General features: G+C 47.3%; 1 protein-coding gene across 1 annotated transcript in view; it reads left to right on the top strand.

Annotated features, from left to right (window-relative positions):
- Positions 1–12,952, top strand: part of LOC149340736 (DNA repair protein XRCC1-like) — an 84,292-nt gene extending 71,340 nt beyond the window's left edge. Inside the window, exon 14 of the mRNA XM_089549576.1 lies at positions 11,965–12,952. Within this exon, the coding sequence (XP_089405702.1) occupies positions 11,965–12,081 (117 nt within the window). The 3' untranslated portion in view covers positions 12,082–12,952. The remainder of the gene's footprint in view (positions 1–11,964) is intronic.
- The last annotated feature ends 6,552 nt before the right edge of the window (positions 12,953–19,504 follow it).

Below are 19,504 nucleotides of genomic sequence, written 5' to 3'. Positions count from 1 at the left end.
ACTTTGGGTCATAGGGGAATAGCGGGATGCTACTGCGCATGCGCAGAACGCTATCGGCCCTTGGGTGTTTGGGTGAGCGGGCGACGCTAACGCTAAATCGGCGAAATAGCGTGCGCCCCTTGCGCCCGTAAGCCGCTTTACGTTGGGACAACATGGCGGCGCCCGCCGAAGCGGGCCCTCTCGCTTCATCACCGATTCGTCGTTGCCGCTGCTCTGTGGCTCACGCTCACGTCAAACTAAAGGCGCACGAGGCTTTCGCTTTGGCTGAAGTTGCCTGAACAACAAAATTTTAGCGATAAAACACGCCTAATTTTCAGATTGCTTCCGTGTTTACAGAGCTGCGAGGCTTAGCGTGTTCGTCGACTGACGTCAGAAAGCGCGGGAGGTTTGAACTACTGATCTCCACAAACAGGTTTGCAATTTTTTACCAGACCTTCACGCGCGTGCGACCTGTATATATTTATATTTATCGTGTATATATGTATATATATTTATTTTCAGTGTACTCCTCCCCCTGTACTTTCTACTATCCCCTCCCCTCTTTCTTTTCACTTCTCCACACTGCCTGCTATCCTTTATTTCCGCTGCCCCAGCTCAGGTGCTTCCAGCAGCGATAGCAGATGCAGGGGTAGAAAAAAATCTTCTACCTTCCATATTCAATGCAAAATATTAAAAAAACCATTACTACTACTACTCTTCCTGTGTGAATAGCCTTGGCTCGGATTGAACATGTCCGCATTATAAAAAAATATTTGCATCATTTTTCGCTTTTCCTAATTAGTAATTGGTAACTGAAACAGTTTGCGCGTCATTTTATTTACACAGTAAAAAAAGTGCAGCATATATATCAACTTATTTGTTCTGAAAGCTTCTCTTTCCCGCCGTCATGGCGCTGACTTCAAGCAACGCAAAGCGACCATCCGCGACCCTATTCTATAGACAGAAAATGTGAACCCGTTCCCCTAACGCTAAGTGCATGCGGATAGGGTCACCCTATTCGCCACGACGCTATTCTAAAACTCTCTAATGTTGCCTTTCGCTATGGCTGACCTTGCTTCGACGACAGAGTGCAAGCTGTAATTCAACTCAGTTTTTGTTGCACACTCTCGATTCTAGCGCTTCTGGCCCTAAAGAGGTCTGAAGCTGCGATACAAATGTATTCGAATAATTTAATAGGTCAGCTTGAATTAAATTTACAAAAGTATTTTGAACATTACTCGCCGTGTGGTGGAAAGTATTCTTGCTCAAGCGCTTCGTGCTTAACGTTTTTCATATAGATGGCGCCACTGTGTTTGCGTTTATTATTGCGAACAAATTTTAATTGCCGATGCATTGCTCGGACATTATGTTGGCGGAAATAAGCGTTATTCTATTAGGTGGCCTCAAATACTCTGAAATATAATGTTTTCGCAGATTAGTGGCAGCGGACTATTTTAGAACGATTTTTCTCCTCCATGTGAAGTGAATACGTTTGACCTATTCGGAATGTCACGCGAAAACTCTCAGTTGGGATAAGTTGCTTACGGCGCGCTAACGTAATTCTCCTTCAGTCGGCTATTACGCTAATGCTATACTTAACTGTGTTTTTTGCCGCGGAAGTTGAATGCTGGCTGTGAATACGGAATCGGTTAAATACCGGCCCACGGGAGTGGGCTTGAGATCAATAGCTGTGTCCGGGAGGACAGCCCTTTTCACGCCTGTTTTTTTTTTCTTGCTTTAGTTCGCAAATGCAACTTGCAGCACGCCGTCGAGGGTTTGAATGCGGCTGTGAGAGATTGAGAGATCGTAAAGTTTTTCTAGCATGAAATGCTTTTAGCTCCCGTTGTCGGCAGTGTGGTGACGTCACGCCGAGACCGAGAGCCAACGTCCGGGCACTGAATTCCACTCATCCGGACACTGAAACGAGAGCATCCGGGCACCGTACGAGATTTAAAGAGACTCTCCAAGAGAGAGGGCCGCGCTTCCGCGCCGTCCCCAGGGATGGCGCTGCGGTCCCACACTCACGCATGTAAAAGACCGGCCGCTGGGCCTCCAGCTCACGAAGGTTCCCCCATTGGCAGGCAGATGTATACACGCTCGCGGAGTATTCGAACGCGCTGCATATACATTCTTGTCAGGCCTGCGTCTCTTCGTGTCCGCATACGCTTCTGCATTGTCCTGCATTTCAATGCCGCCACCGTCACAGCTGCTTAAGCCGAATAATGGAGCCTGATGAAAGGAGAGACAGGAAGCGTCTTGCGGAAAGCTATCGCTTTGCGAGTGTTTTTTCCTTTTTATGCCTGTCTGTAGGTGAAATTCGGACGGAAATTCGCGCCAATTTCAGCGTCGGTTTCAGCGCGAACTTCGACACGTTTTCAGTGTATACGATATCCGACTGAGATTAGCGGGAACGAGAGCTGAAAGGCGTATCGTGCTTAAAACTTAAGCTTAGGGCAACTCGCGTTCACTCCCACCTGTTTGCACTCTCCGTGCGTGAGCTGCTCACGACGCATTCGAATGCGCGCATCGGGCTTGAACACTGCGACAAGGACAAGAAACCGTACCGGGCAGGTCGAACCAGCTATATAATGAAAGCGAGGGAGCGACGCCAAAACGGGACGAAACGGAGAAATCCAAACGCTTTTTCCATTGCAGTGAGTATCGAGTGGTCGCTCCACTCTATACATAAAGGAGTTAAAAAGGTAAGGGTAATTATAAAAGGGTAAATGAAGGTAAGAATACTCTTAGAATAGGGGTAAGAGTAAGTATAGAATAAAAGGGTAAAAATGCACCCGTATGGGAGTAGAAAGGAAGTAAGCTGTCCTCTAGCGCATTCCCTTTTATAAAAGGGAGTAATACGTCTTTACGGGAGTAGAAAGGGAGTAAGCTGTCCTCTAGCGCATTCCCTTTTATAAAAGGGAGTAATACGTCTTTATGGGAGTAGAAAGGGAGTAAGCTATCCTCTAGCACATTCCCTTTTATGAAAGGGAGTAATACGTCATTATGGGAGTAGAGAGAGAGTAAGCTGTCCTCTAGCGCATTCCTTTTTATAAAAGGGAGTAATACGTCTTTATGGGAGTAGAGAGGGAGTAAGCTGTCCTCTAGCGCATTCCCTTTTATAAAAGGGAGTAATAAGTCTTTATGGGAGTAGAAAGGGAGTAAGCTGTCCTCTAGCACATTCCCTTTTATAAAAGGGAGTAATACGTCTTTATGGGAGTAGAAAGGGAGTAAGCTATCCTCTAGCACATTCCCTTTTATAAAAGGGAGTAATACATCTTTATGGGAGTAGAGAGGGAGTAAGCTGTCCTCTAGCACATTCCCTTTTATAAAAGGGAGTAATACGTCTTTATGGGAGTAGAGAGGGAGTAAGCTGTCCTCTAGCGCATTCCCTTTTATAAAAGGGAGTAATAAGTCTTTATGGGAGTAGAGAGGGAGTAAGCTGTCCTCTAGCGCATTCCCTTTTATAAAAGGGAGTAATACGTCTTTATGGGAGTAGAAAGGGAGTAAGCTGTCCTCTAGCACATTCCCTTTTATAAAAGGGAGTAATGCATCATTATGGGAGTAGAGAGGGAGTAAGCTGTCCTCAGCGCATTCCTTTTTATAAAAGGGAGTAATACGTCTTTATGGGAATAGAAAGGGAGTAAGCTGTCCTCTAGCACATTCCCTTTTATAAAAGGGAGTAATACGTCTTTATGGGAGTAGAAAGGGAGTAAGCTGTCCTCTAGAACATTCCCTTTTATAAAAGGGAGTAATACGTCTTTATGGGAGTAGAAAGGGAGTAAGCTGTCCTCTAGAACATTCCCTTTTATAAAAGGGAGTAATACATCTTTATGGGAGTAGAGAGGGAGTAAGCTGTCCTCTAGCGCATTCCCTTTTATAAAAGGGTGTAATACGTCTTTATGGGAGTAGAGAGGGAGTAAGCTGTCCTCTAACGCATTCCCTTTTATAAAACGGAGTGATACGTCTTTATGGGAGTAGAGAGGGAGTAAGCAGTCCTCTAGCGCATTCCCTTTTATAAAAGGGAGTAATACGTCTTTATGGGAGTAGAAAGGGAGTAAGCTGTCCTCTAGCGCATTCCCGTTTATAAGAGGGTGTAATACTTAATGGGAGCAGAGAGGGAGTAAGCTTTCGTCTAGCGCATTACCTTTTATAAAAGGGAGTAATACGTCTCTATGGGAATAGAGAGGGAGGAAGCTGTCCTCTAGCGCATTCCCTTTTATAAAAGGGAGTAATACGTCTTTATGGGAGTAGAAAGGGAGTAAGGTATCCTCTAGCACATTCCCTTTTATAAAAGGGAGTAATACGTCATTATGGGAGTAGAGAGGGAGTAAGCTGTCCTCTAGCCCATTCCTTTTTATAAAAGGGAGTAATACGTCTTTATGGGAGTAGAAAGGGAGTAAGCTGTCCTCTAGCACATTCCCTTTTATAAAAGAGTAATACGTCTTTATGGGAGTTGAAAGGGAGTAAGCTGTCCTCTAGCACATTCCCTTTTATAAAAGGGAGTAATACGTCTTTATGGGAGTAGAAAGGGAGTAAGCTATCCTCTAGCACATTCCCTTTTATAAAAGGGAGTAATACGTCTTTATGGGAGTAGAGAGGGAGTAAGCTGTCCTCTAGCACATTCCCTTTTATAAAAGGGAGTAATACGTCTTTATGGGAGTAGAGAGGGAGTAAGCTGTCCTCTAGCGCATTCCCTTTTATAAAAGGGAGTAATACGTCTTTATGGGAGTAGAGAGGGAGTAAGCTGTCCTCTAGCGCATTCCCTTTTATAAAAGGGAGTAATACGTCTTTATGGGAGTAGAAAGGGAGTAAGCTGTCCTCTAGCACATTCCCTTTTATAAAAGGGAGTAATGCATCATTATGGGAGTAGAGAGGGAGTAAGCTGTCCTCAGCGCATTCCTTTTTATAAAAGGGAGTAATACGTCTTTATGGGAGTAGAAAGGGAGTGAGCTATCCTCTAGCACATTCCCTTTTATAAAAGGGAGTAATACGTCTTTATGGGAGTAGAAAGGGAGTAAGCTGTCCTCTAGCATATTCCCTTTTATAAAAGGGAGTAATACGTCTTTATGGGAGTAGAAAGGGAGTAAGCTATCCTCTAGCATATTCCCTTTTATAAAAGGGAGTAATACGTCTTTATGGGAGTAGAAAGGGAGTAAGCTATCCTCTAGCACATTCCCTTTTATAAAAGGGAGTAATACGTCTTTATGGGAGTAGAAAGGGAGTAAGCTGTCCTCTAGCATATTCCCTTTTATAAAAGGGAGTAATACGTCTTTATGGAAGTAGAAAGGGAGTAAGCTATCCTCTAGCACATTCCCTTTTATAAAAGGGAGTAATACGTCTTTATGGGAGTAGAAAGGGAGTAAGCTGTCCTCTAGCATATTCCCTTTTATAAAAGGGAGTAATACGTCTTTATGGGAGTAGAAAGGGAGTAAGCTGTCCTCTAGAACATTCCCTTTTATAAAAGGGAGTAATACATCTTTATGGGAGTAGAGAGGGAGTAAGCTGTCCTCTAGCGCATTCCCTTTTATAAAAGGGAGTAATACGTCTTTATGGGAGTAGAGAGAGAGTAAGCTGTCCTCTAACGCATTCCCTTTTATAAAAGGGAGTGATACGTCTTTATGGGAGTAGAGAGGGAGTAAGCTGTCCTCTAGCGCATTCCCTTTTATAAGAGGGGGTAATACGTCTTTATGGGAGTAGAGAGGGAGTAAGCTGTCCTCTAGCGCATTCCCTTTTATAAAAGGGGGTAATACGTCTTTATGGGAGTAGAGAGGGAGTAAGCTATCCTCTAGCGCATTCCCTTTTATAAAAGAGAGTAATACGTCTTTATGGGAGTAGAAAGGGAGTAAGCTGTCCTCTAGCGCATTCCCTTTTATAAAAGGGAGTAATACGTCTTTATGGGAGTAGAAAGGGAGTAAGCTGTCCTCTAGCGCATTCCCTTTTATAAGAGGGCGTAATACTTTATGGGAGTAGAGAGGGAGTAAGCTGTCGTCTAGCGCATTACCTTTTATAAAAGGGAGTAATACGTCTCTATGGGAGTAGAGAGGGAGGAAGCTGTCCTCTAGCGCATTCCCTTTTATAAAAGGGAGTAATACGTCTTTATGGGAGTAGAGAAGGAGTAAGCTGTCCTCTAGCGCATTCCCTTTTATAAAAGGGAGTAATACATCTTTATGGGAGTAGAGAGGGAGTAAGCTGTCCTCTAGCGCATTCCCTTTTATAAAAGGGAGTAATACGTCTTTATGGGAGTAGAGAGGGAGTAAGCTGTCCTCTAGCGCATTCCCTTTTATTAAAGGGAGTAATATGTTTTATGGGAGTAGAAAGGGAGTAAGCTGTCCTCTAGCGCATTCCCTTTTATAAGAGGGCGTAATACTTTATGGGAGTAGAGAGGGAGTAAGCTGTCGTCTAGCGCATTACCTTTTATAAAAGGGAGTAATACGTCTCTATGGGAGTAGAGAGGGAGGAAGCTGTCCTCTAGCGCATTCCCTTTTATAAAAGGGAGTAATACGTCTTTATGGGAGTAGAGAAGGAGTAAGCTGTCCTCTAGCGCATTCCCTTTTATAAAAGGGAGTAATACATCTTTATGGGAGTAGAGAGGGAGTAAGCTGTCCTCTAGCGCATTCCCTTTTATAAAAGGGAGTAATACGTCTTTATGGGAGTAGAGAGGGAGTAAGCTGTCCTCTAGCGCATTCCCTTTTATAAAAAGGAGTAATACGTCTTTATGGGAGTAGAGAAGGAGTAAGCTGTCCTCTAGCGCATTCCCTTTTATAAAAGGGAGTAATACATCTTTATGGGAGTAGAGAGGGAGTAAGCTGTCCTCTAGCGCATTCCCTTTTATAAAAGGGAGTAATACGTCTTTATGGGAGTAGAGAGGGAGTAAGCTGTCCTCTAGCGCATTCCCTTTTATAAAAGGGAGTAATACGTCTTTATGGGAGTAGAGAAGGAGTAAGCTGTCCTCTAGCGCATTCCCTTTTATAAAAGGGAGTAATACATCTTTATGGGAGTAGAGAGGGAGTAAGCTGTCCTCTAGCGCATTCCCTTTTATAAAAGGGAGTAATACGTCTTTATGGGAGTAGAGAGGGAGTAAGCTGTCCTCTAGCGCATTCCCTTTTATAAAAGGGAGTAATACGTCTTTATGGGAGTAGAGAGGGAGTAAGCTGTCCTCTAGCGCATTCCCTTTTATTAAAGGGAGTAATATGTTTTATGGGAGTAGAAAGGGATTAAGCTGTCCTTTAGCGCATTCCCTTTTATAAAAGGGAGTAATGCGTCTTTATGGGAGTAGGAAGTGAGTAAGCTGTCCTCTATCGCATTCCCTTTTATAAAAGGGAGTAATATGTCTGTATGGGAATAGAGAGTATGTTGTCGTCTAGCCCACTCCCTTTTAAGGGAGAGCGCTAGAGAACAGCTTGCTCTCTCTACTCCCATATAGGTGTAGTCGTGTTTAGGGTGTCGTTTATCTGTCTGTAATCTATTTATTTGGACTTTGCCGTTTAGGTGGGGGCCCTTCGCCTTGTCTTTTCTGCCGATTTACTGCTCCGAACCGTTATCCCGCGTTCGCGTTCCCTTCTTCCCAGTGCGAGCCGCGCAACGCTCTCTTCCCCTTTCCTAATAAAGCGGCGGGACGCGATTGCGCTCATCGACTTGCAGATGTGGCGCCGCCGCTGCCTCTGGGAGTGTGTGTGTGTGGGGGAGGGAGACAAATCGCAGCGTGCGCGTTCAGTACAGAAAACACCGGTGCAGTGCTGCGGCAGAGCGAATCGATCCGCGGCCGTTTATTTGGCGGCCTGCGCGGCATTCTCTGCCATCTCGCTCTGTGCTCTGCGCGCCGCCGATTGGAGTGCCTCGGGCCCGTGTGCCGAAAAAAAAAAAGCGACGGCGATAATTTATTCCCTCCGGGCGCGTGCGGCCGTTCCTGGCCGGCTGCCTGGAGTTGGAGAGGGCCCCGATAGTCGCGTGAATTAAAACGAAGATTTACTACCTGCAGGCTTTTTCAGTTAATATACACGGAAACACCGGAACGCCTGCGCGTCCCGCTTAGAAATTTCCTGTCGGACTGCGGGATGCAGTTTGTTTTATTTACAGCACGAAACGAAATCGTTATTCATGAAACCGGGTGGAAGCGTTGCTGCGTCGGTGAAAGTGTTGCGCTGCTTGAATCGCCGCGTCCAGCTTAACTAGTACAAGCTGAGTAGAGAGTTATAGCGTAACGTTACTGTATAGCGTTACAGCTTGGTGTTAGTTTCGTAGTTCCTTGGAGGCTCAGAAACGGCATCAGTAGTGCTGTAGAGGTATAAACGCTCAACAATTTACGCATGCGTCACGGTGGCTCGGTGGTTATGGCGCTGGGCTGGTGACCCGAAAGACGCGGGTTCGATCCCGGCCGCAGCGGTCGAATTTCGACGGAGGTGACATTCTAGAGGCCCGTGCACGTTAAAGAACTCCAGGTGGCCGAAATTGTCCGGAGCCCTCCACTACGGGGTCCCTCATTGTCTGAGTCGCTTTGGGATGTTAAACTCCATGAAACCAAAACCAAGCAAGCAACACTCTGCGCTTGCCCGCGTTGCGTGCATAGCGATATACGGTGAGTAACGGCATGCGGCAGTAACGGCATATACGGTGAGTAACGGCATGCTAGAACTCTCTAACAGTACCGCTAGAAGAGTTGGCCGCAGCGTTAGTCGTGAGAGCTAACGGTTCATTCGCCCGCGGCCCGCGCACTACGTGTTGATGCGTCACCACATTGAGAGGCGCGCTGTCGGCCCACGGCCTGGTCAAGCAAAGAAGCTCGGGTACCTCTCCCATCGCGCGAATTAGGGGCGGCCCGCGGAGGTACGTGCACTAGCTCTGGCAATTCTGGCTCTGGTACATTTTTAGCAATTATAGTCCCCTCGCAAGTGTATCCCAGCATAAAAAAACTTAATGACATGCAGATGCTTGAAATTCGTCGCTCCATTTCACTTCTGTGTTTATTCCATAAATATGTTCACACCCGTCCTTCGTTGTTACCTCTGGAATCACCTTTCCGCTCTTCTCAGCGCTTACATAATCGACTCAGCTTCAACCGGATATATGGAAAGACCCTATAATTTAATTCTTCTGCATTACCTCGAGCAATGAAACTCTGGAATGATCTTCCTGACAACATAATCTCTTTCATTGATCCTGGCTAGTTTAAAAAACATCTATGTATACATTTATTGCCCTAGTGGTGTTCGAAATGTACGACGGTTTCATTCGTTCTTAACGTTGTTTTCCCATTTACCCCTTCTTGTGTTGCCCCTGGTTGCCTTTTTTTTTTCATATATTCGTGTTTCGCTTTTTTGTTCTTTCTATTTTCGTGTCTGCTGTTATTTTAACTCCGTTTTGTATAAATTTCGTGTTCCTTTCATGTATTTGACTTGTACCGCGTTCTTGTACCGATATTATGGTTTTTTTTCCTTCTGCATATTCCTTTTTTCGATTTCCCCCCTCACCCAATGCTCTTCGGGGCCTGTGAAGTACAAATAAATAAATAAATAAATAAATAAATAAATAAATAAATAAATAAATAACTGGGCTAGCAAGACGGCCGAAGCCTTTGAGGAATTGGACGAAGGGCCGTACCCACTCTGCAGGACTTCCTCTACAGTTCAATAAAGCTTTTCTTTCATTCAATCGCACAGTCATGGTTCGGGAGGAAAAACCAGTTCGACCAGTCGTTCCAAATACTTTAAAATGATCCGGCAACTGTGGTACACCCAGCGCGTTGTCTGCTCATTTCGGCCGTCGCATCCGCTTGACGTCACGGGATCGCGGGCAAGTTTTTAGTGGCGTGTGAACACGTGATGCGCGGTTCGCGGGCGAACAGACCGTCGTGTGAATCGGCCTTTACCGGAGTACCGGGAGCCCGCCCACTGTCAGTAAGCACGCACTGTGGCATTACTTCAAATTCGATGGCCGATTCCTTAGCGAAATCAGCCATCAATGGGCCTGCTGCCCATGTCGTTCCGAACATCACCGTGCTGACCGCGACCCGCTATGAACGTTACCAAATGCACCGGTACCTGAGCCATGATCCCATACTTGGGACAGCGGATTTCGAACATTTAAAATTCCCATGGAACTTTCACTCTTGCGCATCTAAGCAATTTGAGGTTTCCATGACGCTGTTGCGCTGCAGGATTCGTCACCTTAAGCTATATTTGTGCCGTTATGGGTTCACGCCGTCGAATCTGTGTGCGTCATGCGGGGACGTTGAAACGATAGATCATTTGATCCTCTACTGCCGGCGGTTTGCACGGCAGATAATTCAGTTTTTGCAAAATCCTCTCACTCAATGAGGGCTGCCGTTTAGTCTTCCCGTGCTCTTCTCCTTCGGTGCAGTCGTCAAAGGGCATGCCCTTTAGCAGGTGTGTCAGCTTCTTCACAAGTATATTATTGAAACCGGGAGATTTTTGTCTTAACTTCTCGATGCCTTTACTTTTCTCTCAAAATTATTTTATTTCTGATTATTGCTTTAAAATTTAGTTATTCAACTCACGCCGCTTTGTTTCCTCGATTTTCATTCCGACTTCCTCAAGATCTCTCAAAATTCATGATTTTTTTTCTTCACAGATTCCTCTATTTATATTTAGGAGCCGCTTGAGATAAACCTGGATGAGTTTTTTTCCTGTTTGGATCTGCACCAAACCCTGGCCAATCCCCCACTGTGGGTATATGCCTCCTCTTTTGAGGCAACAACAACATCTGCGGCGTGAACAGATCAGACCAGCTTAACCTTTACCAGAGCTTAAGCTCAGTCTCAGACTTGCCGACGACCCAGAAAAGCGAAACCATGTGCCAATTAGGCTAAATACTTGCTTTCGCACGTCTACTCGGTTTAACTACGTTAAAATTCTGTGTGCCGTTTTGTTAGCTGTTTGCGCTGCTAGGACTGGACATCCCATCTTATCACCATCGTTGCGCATGGGGCATCATCCAGCCTTGTGCCGCTGTTGCGCAGAGCTGAGCGATGGAACGGTCAAGGTGAGGATGAGTTAACGAAACAATTACGTACAGTATATATACAAGGGCGTTACGTAGCATATGGACCGAGAGCAAAACGGACTCGCACAAAGGAACGCGGCGATGGACCTGGAGAGCGTCTCTCTCGCTTGGTGTCTCCGCCTGCTTCCCGTCTGCTGTTCCCGCTCAGCGCGGCTCAGTTTTTATCGCCTCGAGAACCGTTGTAGCAGCCAGCCGTTCGAACCCTCTAATCAGGTCACGGAGCTGGTCGCCGTTTGAATTGGACGAATGGGCGAGAAGGGCTCGGCCGTTAAAAACCGGGAAAGGGCGGCCAGCGAAGCGTCGGCTGAGTCTCGAGCCGGCGCTAGCGAGGGGGAGGAGGATTCCGCCGAGCGAGCCTGGATGAACCGTGCTGCAAGCCGCGACATGTCCGAAAGTCCGGGCTTGCTTTGCGCGATGGCAGGCGCACATTAGCCGCGTTTACATGAATGCGACAGCAGCGCATCGCATTTCCTAGCATATCCCGTGGAGCCGATGCGCTACTGTTTACACGTACAGCATCAAGTCCGGTGGGACCGTGACCCTTCGCCCATTGCACGCGGCAGAGGGGTCCAGTGACCCCCATCTTGAGCCAAGTCTGCTTTGTCATCCGGCGGGGCGGGGGGGGGGGGGGGGGGTATTGTGTAGGCACGACAAGAAGGAGGAGGGACACCTCCAAACCTGTTTCCATTCACCGCTGAAGTCGACTTGCCATTCTCGATCTGCCCCCGTCTGGCGCATTGATGCGATGCGCTTTCCTAGCGCATTACCACCGTTTACAAGAATACGATGCGCTAAATAGTTGATGCGATGCGCTGCTGTCGCATTCGTGTAAACGCGGCTATTGTTGGTTTCCGCGGATGCCAGCGGAATGCGTGCTCGGGTATAACAGCGTGTAGCATGTTTAGAGCTGTCCTTTAACACCCCCCCCCCCCCCTTCGCTATTTCTCCACCGTTTTCTTTTCGCAGGCGCTGTCGGCGAACGAGTCTTTGGTGTTTATCCGGCCTCGCTGGGTGAGCCGGTGCCACGAGGCTGGGCGCAGGGTGCCCTACCAGCCCTTTGTGGTTGCCTGTCCCGAGTTGTGAGGAGCCTGCTGATGCCACCGGGGAATTTCTGGGAAGATGTTTCCGGCACAGACAGGAAACCAAGGGCTGTCTTGCATAGCTGCTAGGTACGCTTGCTCACTACGCATGGGTTGTTATAATGCCTCAGCTGCCAGCAGCACCCAGTGTGGTTTATACATTAAAAGCGTGAGAAAGACGAAAAAAAAATCGCACATGAAAAATGTGTTTCCACTGCTCTGCTGGTGATCATGTTAAACTTACTCATGGCCGGTGGTAATAAGGTGAAGTCACTACAGTGAACCTATACTGTTTTCTAACCAGTCAGCGAATGCGGTTTGTTAGTCTGCGAAAATGAACCACTCACAGAACGGAAAGATCTGCGTTTTTAGAGGCTATGACTGGAAGTCTTTGTGATGTCTGGTTATTCGAGCATACTGGACTTTTTTTTCTTTCCTTGCAAACGATTGACAGAGTTTTTCTGCCACTCTGACCGTCATGTGGCTTGCTGAATGTGCAACACATGGAGGTTGTGTGACCTCGTGTGGCCTTGTATGTGTCGGTGCTTTGCTGACATGTGTTTTAGCTTGGTTAGTAAAGTTAAGGTTGAAAGAAATAGTTGGACATTTTACATTGATTCTAAGCTCTGCTTTGTGACAATAAATTGTATGCCCTCTTCGATTTCAGCAAACAGGAATTTTGTATCTTTTCACCAATAGACATAGGTGTTGTTAATGATAAGTATTGTTTTTTTTTATGTGCCTGTCTTATGCACTTTTGTTTTGATGGCATTTACATTTTTCTGCGCAGTGATTGATTTCAGATGACAAGCTCATGTACCCACTGTCTGTATGGAGCCTTGTAAATAAAGTTTTTACCCACACCATCAACAGTACTTTTGTCCACCATGTCTGTTGTATCATGTACTTCTTTTCTGAGAGTGCTGTAGATCTTGCATTGCGCTGTGAAGCAGCAGTATCTTTCTAAAGAACCACTCCCTGGCACGTTCAAGATTTTGGCAGAGAAATAAAGAAGCGGAAGCAGAAATTAAGCTGTTCATATTTAAAGAATACAACTTTTGTTTGTTTCGATGTGTCTAAGAAAACGAAAATCTTTTTTGCTTCTTCACTACAACGGACTATTAGTTTACGATTTTCCCATCTTCAAGGAAATTGTTCCGCTGACTTTCTCTAGGAAACTACGCCGTCCTCTCGCCCTTCTTCAGTTGGAGCTCCTGCGACCTCGTGTTGGTGTCTATTATCTCCATCTCATAATCTCCTGTCTGAAATGGGGCAAAGCGAAACTGGTGTCAACTAGGAGGTCGATATCCTAAAGGAACAGGCATATCAGATTTACAGGCCGCATTTTTTTTTTCGCAGTAAACGTCGTAGATTTAACATCACGCAACTTCCTCGCAGCATTGCAATTAATGCCTCACCGACCCCACTAGTCGAAACCGAAACTTCACACCCGGGGGAGACTCGAAAGCCTTAGGAAACTCGGCAGTGCCACCTTCCTCCGCATGTGTTATCGGTTGCGCGTGCTCGTGGAGGAAAGTATGAACTCGGGAGAGGCGATTACGTCACACTTTTTGAAGCCGGCTCCCTCTGCGTCCTCCCCCCCCCCTTCCCTACTTGGCCGCGGTCGCAGCGCGCTTGCGCATGCGTAGCAGACAATCTAGCATACGACGCCGCTGCGCCCAGCGTTACCATTGGCTGCGACCTCGGTCAAATACTCCCAGTAGCCCTTGCGAAAGAGCGTGACTCCCGGCACACTTTCTGGCGTGCAGCTCGGATAGCGAGGGTCTCTCCTGAGTTTTCCTTCTGCCATGCACGTGCTGCACCACGCTGTTTACGAGACAGGTTTCGGGAGCGCAGGCCAGGAAATGTATACGAACCATTTTTTTATGCGTCGTGCTGATGGCGATCAGGTAGGTTCTTGACACATTCACTGCGTCGTGAGTCACCGGTGGGTCACGTCGTGTGTGCATGAGTTAGCTCAACTTTTTCGAACAGCCTGCGAAAAACTTGCCAGGTTGCTGTTGCCATCTGTTGGTCCCACAACTTAAATGCGTCGGAGGCTGACTAGTGCGCCTAGCCGCATTCCTAGTAAAATATAAGCGTGACCCACCCGTGGGCCACGACGCACAGGGATTAGGACCCTGAAAATTGCTGCCGCACAGAACGTGTTCAAGATAGCCGAGCGGAGTTATGCGTACCTCAAAAGTTTAATAAATAACATTATCAGCACTGCTTGCCTTTGATAGACGCATGTATCGTCTTTACCAAAAGTAACCGAGCAGCCACGACGGAGGCGGGAGCTAGCTCGCAGCCGAGGGGAGGCGCGGCGGTCAACGGTGCAGGCCGCGCTGCTCGCCGGCTTCTTAACCTGGCTGACGTAAGCCTGCGCCTTGGCCCTCCTCTCTTGGATGACAAGTAAGCGGGTACCATGTGCGGTGAGTGATTTCGCACCTCTGGAGCGCTGTCGTACTGAGCGAGGGAGCAGCCTTACGCCAGCCAGTTTACACTCGCCGCTGGGGAGCAGCGGTCAACGCATGGTATACGATATTCGAGGTGCTGCCCTATCGCCGACCGCTCTTAAAGGGACACTGAGGAGAAATTGAAGTTGGCTTGTATCGACAGAATACCAGCTCCTGATTACAGAAACTCCACTCATACTGACAACAAAGCTCTTGTAACGTAGAAAAGAGCAAGAACCAAAATACAGGTATCGCCGCCACAGGCCAAACTCGCAAGTACAAGCGTGATGACGTCATAGGACAAAGCAGTGTTGCTAGAACCAATGGTTCTAGCAACTCTAGGACCCGAGAAGCCACAAATCCCTGAGGCGCAGCCAATACATGCGCAAATGTCCTTGACGTCGCCAGATGGCGCCACGTGCCCGGCAGCTACGCGCGCTCCTGAAGCATCGGGACCAATCAGCGCCTGTTTTCCGGCGGTAGGCGGGCTCCCGGTGTTCCGTTAGCGGTAACAAAGTACACGGTATGCTAAAGGTGTCTATTTGCGAGAACTTCGTTGACGACTTCGAGAACAAGATCCATCGTAACGCTGGCAAAACGCCAGTGCAAACGTAATCGAAGCGACTGTAGCGACGGCCGCAATAGCCGATAGATGCCTTCAACGTGCGGCCGGCGGTAGCTTTCTTTTCGGCTGCTGCTAGGCCGCACTGCTGGCCGCCAGAAATCACGGAGTCTGCGGTACGTCATGCGCACGTCATGTTTCACGTCACATAGTCCTGTGTCGTCATAGGAGAATCCGAAGTTTGAATCAGAGCGGCGGGAAAAACTTTCAGTTTCGAATCCAAATTTCTTAGAAATAAATGCATCTTTCGCTGCCGGCCAAGTGGCAACAAAGCCATGACATGCCGAACTATCGGATTTTACTATAAAAAAATATTAATAGTGATCTCCTCAGTGTCCCTTTAAGCGAGAACAGCAGCTACGCACTGTCGGCGGTTCATTTGCTGACGATAGCTGTTGCTTGCGCTTCAGTCGCAGCAAGTTGAGAGGCAGCGTGTAATGTAAGTACAAGTAAAACAAAGCCATTGCTTGAGCGTTGCATTCGTTGATTCGTAACAGCAGTAAGGGGGGGGGGATGCAGCTATGTGACGAGGCAGCAAATTGGCTATGAGAGGAGGCGTTTAAGAGTGCTCCGCTTTGCTTTTGTTTGCCTTGCTCCTCTATTAAGCACTGTTCGCGGGCTTTGCATCCGTGTGTGAGTGGGAGGAAGGGTGCGTACACTCTGTGTAGGTGCCACCGCGCTCGGGAATGAAGTTAATGCTTTAAACCTTTAGGCCAGTAATTTTGTGCTGTGGCCGGTGACTACACTGTGGTGAGTGCCCGCTGGAAAGTGAGATGTTGGTTTTTAAATTGCATTCTTCTGTGCTAAGTGATGTCCCTGTGTCTTCCATGCTTTGGTGCCTGTGACCAGTAGCGTCCAATATCTCGCTGGCCTATTACTATAACCTGCCAGTATACATCTCTAGTGTGTCGCACAAGTTTCAGTTATTCTTTAGCGGTCATTTACCCTTCATTGGTACTTGATCTTGTGAAGGCGGACATTTAAAATTCTCGGGGCGAAAGTTTGCTGTCCTAGCTTTCATATATAACTATAGTAGGATACAATTGAAACAAACAGCAGAGTTTAATACAGGGCCGCGGCGTACTGTATTACTCCGCTAGCCAGTCGCAAAACAAACCAAGTACCAAAATTCTACAGCTAATAACATTTTTCTTGAGAATGACTTTCTGTTTAGACGAAAAGTTTCAACAACGGACTTCTTTTTTGTCGTGGATGAATTCTGTGCGGCTGCCCTGAGTGTGAGCAGAGCTTCACTGCATAGTTGTATCCGACTATAGTTGCGCAATGAAGCATTTTATTAGTTTTTCTGCTTTTTGTGTTTAAGACTACGAATCCCGAACGGCGGTGCCGCAGCGAATGTATATTTCCACCAAGACCTCGTAAACACCTCATTGCATGCCATTTGTTAGTTTAAATAATTTCGTTTTCCAGATACCTTCAGCACCGCAAGCCTATTTTGCTCTCTTCTGCCGTGGGCATTCTCCGTACGTAGCTGCTTGTCACATCTGAACTTTCCTTTTTTTTTTCGCTGGAATTCCGAAGAATTTCAGCCCCAACTGCGCCGTCTAGGCCTAATGATGCCGCGGGTCTCTCTAATGAGCGCTGGCGGCAATTTACTTTGGGTGCCGGGCTCGCCTGTTTTGTCTGGGCGGCGCGCTCGTATAGCGCGGCACCGCGATGCGTTATTGATTCCATTCCGGAGGCTCGAACCCATTAGGCTCACCTCCTAATTAATATCGCAGAAAGCGCTCGCTGCGTGAACATCATCCGTCTCTCAACGTTCTTGTGGAGCTCGCCCCAGTCGTATATGGGGAGCACGGGACCGCGGCCACACGTCGCGGCTGGGAAGCAGAGGCAATAGAACTCCGCTGCGAGAAAACACAAGCGGCTGCTGGTGCGGTTAATTAACGCTCACCTCGAATGAAGGGACTCGGTCGCTGATGTGTCGTTGGGCGAGTTGACAGTTCGCCTTCTGCGCGGACGCGGAGCTCCAAGAAGCGAAGTTAACGAGGTCCTAAACTTTGTGGCATGGATGCTCATGAACGGGGACCGTGTTTCTCCCACTAATCTGAGGACGTGAGCCGCGCATAGCGCAGTGCTTGAACTTAATTGCGAAAATTGCTCTTACGCAAGTTAATTTCAAGAGTCACTTTTCATTCCTGCGTGGAAGTATGTTGCCACCGAGGAAATATGATGGAGGGGCTAGGGAAGGTCTATCAACTCCAAATATATTAGCATTACATCATTCAAAGCTGTCAGCATTTTGTGGTTGCTTTGTGTAGCGATCACAGATGTTCATCGAACGTAAACGTGCCCGGTAGCGCAGGGACAAGTCATGTGATTAAGTTTTCGGAAATAAAAAGCTTCAGAAGGGAATTGCGCATAAAAACGCTGGAAATGTGTACGCGACAACGATACTATGTCGAGAATTTTGATCCCCCTTCAAGCTAAACGCTGGTGTTCGCTGGCACTATACAGACACTCTGAGCGTGGGCGACGACCCCCTGCGCCATAATTAATTTTGTTCAGTACGAGTTATGACTTGGCTGTCGTTGTTGGCGTGCCAGAGGGCCGAAGTGCGCTTCTTTACGAGGCGGAGACGACGTAATATGAAGCTTGGAGCGGTGACATTCTGCGCAGAAGCCCAGAATTCTCGTAACTCGTCGGAGGAGAGTGAGGTGCTGCTCACTGACTGCGTCGTCATCGGGGAAAAAATGCAGCCGTAGCAGCTTACGATGCCTAGTGTCCTATGATTGCTATGCCGTGTATTAGTGGGAAGCGTGACGTGTCTTGGGGTGGGCACGTGGATCGTGGGCTTTAGATCCCAAGCGAATATGAGTGGATTAACGATTCCTCTCCGACGATTTTCCCAGGGTTGGTGATGGGGCGCTATACAAAAAAAAAAAACAAACAAAACAAACAAACAAGCTGAACTTCAAGAAGCTGAGTAGTATTAAATAACATTGAATAACAGAGTACTTGGCGCTCTTAGTTTTATACTTGGTATGGGACGCACTTTGTGACGAAGTTTGTTGACAGGGTGGCTTAACGTCTTTGATTTTTCTAAACAAACCTACCCCTTTTGCCAAAAGTAAGCGAGCAACAGGCTTCTGCTTCTCAGGTGTATAATAGAGTCGTTACGGCACCCCTAAAGACCAAAAGGTGTCAAGACGTAAGAAAAAGGGCTCACCTTACTTTACACAGATTCAGAGCTCAAGGGCTGCCGTAAGTGCTTCGCTACGCGGCTAAGAAACAAACCACCTGTGCCCGGTTACTTTTGGCAAAGACTGTACGTAACAAATGATGTAGTGGTTGTGAGTTATATTCAGGAGTATTTTGAGCGCTTTTGTAAGCTGCCCATTCATTTGCACACATTTACGCAGGTCGCTCTATTTCTCGCTAAACAACAAACATCGAAGGAGGAGCGGATAAGTGTTTTTTTTTTAAAATAAAAACAGCGCCATCGCAGTGAAGGCGGTTTTCGTTGGGGCCAAAAGAGTCCGCTGTTACATCGACATCGTGTAGTCGTCAGGAGTGAAACTTTCTGGCATTCGCTCCAGAATTCTTGAACGTCTTCTACAGAAATACTGGCGCAGGCTTCGATGTCGACCCTACACGAAAGATGAACCACGTTTCTCGCACTTGAAATTGGTTAAGGCTGGATGCGGAAGTTTTAACTGTTGCTTGAATTTCGGAGCTTGGCTCTGGCGCCTGTTACCATTTCGAGTGAGCACCGCTGCATTGCACTTAGTTCCAATTTGCTCGCGCTAATGTCCTCTGTGAGTTTGGTTTGGCATGGTAGATAGGTAAACTTTAATTATTAAAATCAGGGGGATGTTTCTTGAAGCTTGTGGGTGGGGTCCTCATTCCAGGGCTCCACTGGCTTGAGCTGTCGGATGGATCTGTTTTATGAGGGCTCTTAGTTACTCGAGATTTATCTCAGCCTGACACTGACAGCTAGTAACTTATTGAGAGACGTCGGGAACACTCTTTTCGAAACAGATTCAGCTGTTCTTCAGGTCGTTTTTTATTACGAATTCCGGCCTAACAGTGGGCCTACTCAGGAACGAGGCCTGGGTACTATCGGCTCTTCTTTTGAATTTATTTGCTCATTTAGTTATTCTCTCTGGCGTGCTTTTCCCTCCTGTCGAATCTAACTGCGCCAGGCAGTCGGCAGCGTTTTTGAATGAGCCGCCCTGAATAGGCCGGCGCGTGCGTTCTTAGCCTCTCCTTGAAGGAGACCCTCTTGCGGAGGCGGGCGCGTCATTACTGCAGTATTGAATTCAACGCCTGCAGATTTGGCCATTTTATACGCATGCTTGCACCAAGTTCTGTTGTATGTGTAT

Source organism: Amblyomma mixtum, chromosome 6 (genome assembly GCF_055824585.1).
Source record: "Amblyomma mixtum isolate Tamu chromosome 6, ASM5582458v1, whole genome shotgun sequence".
NCBI classification, from domain to species: Eukaryota; Metazoa; Arthropoda; class Arachnida; order Ixodida; family Ixodidae; genus Amblyomma; species Amblyomma mixtum.
The sequence above is the reverse complement of the archived record's forward strand: the minus strand, read 5'-3'. Positions and strand labels throughout refer to the sequence as shown.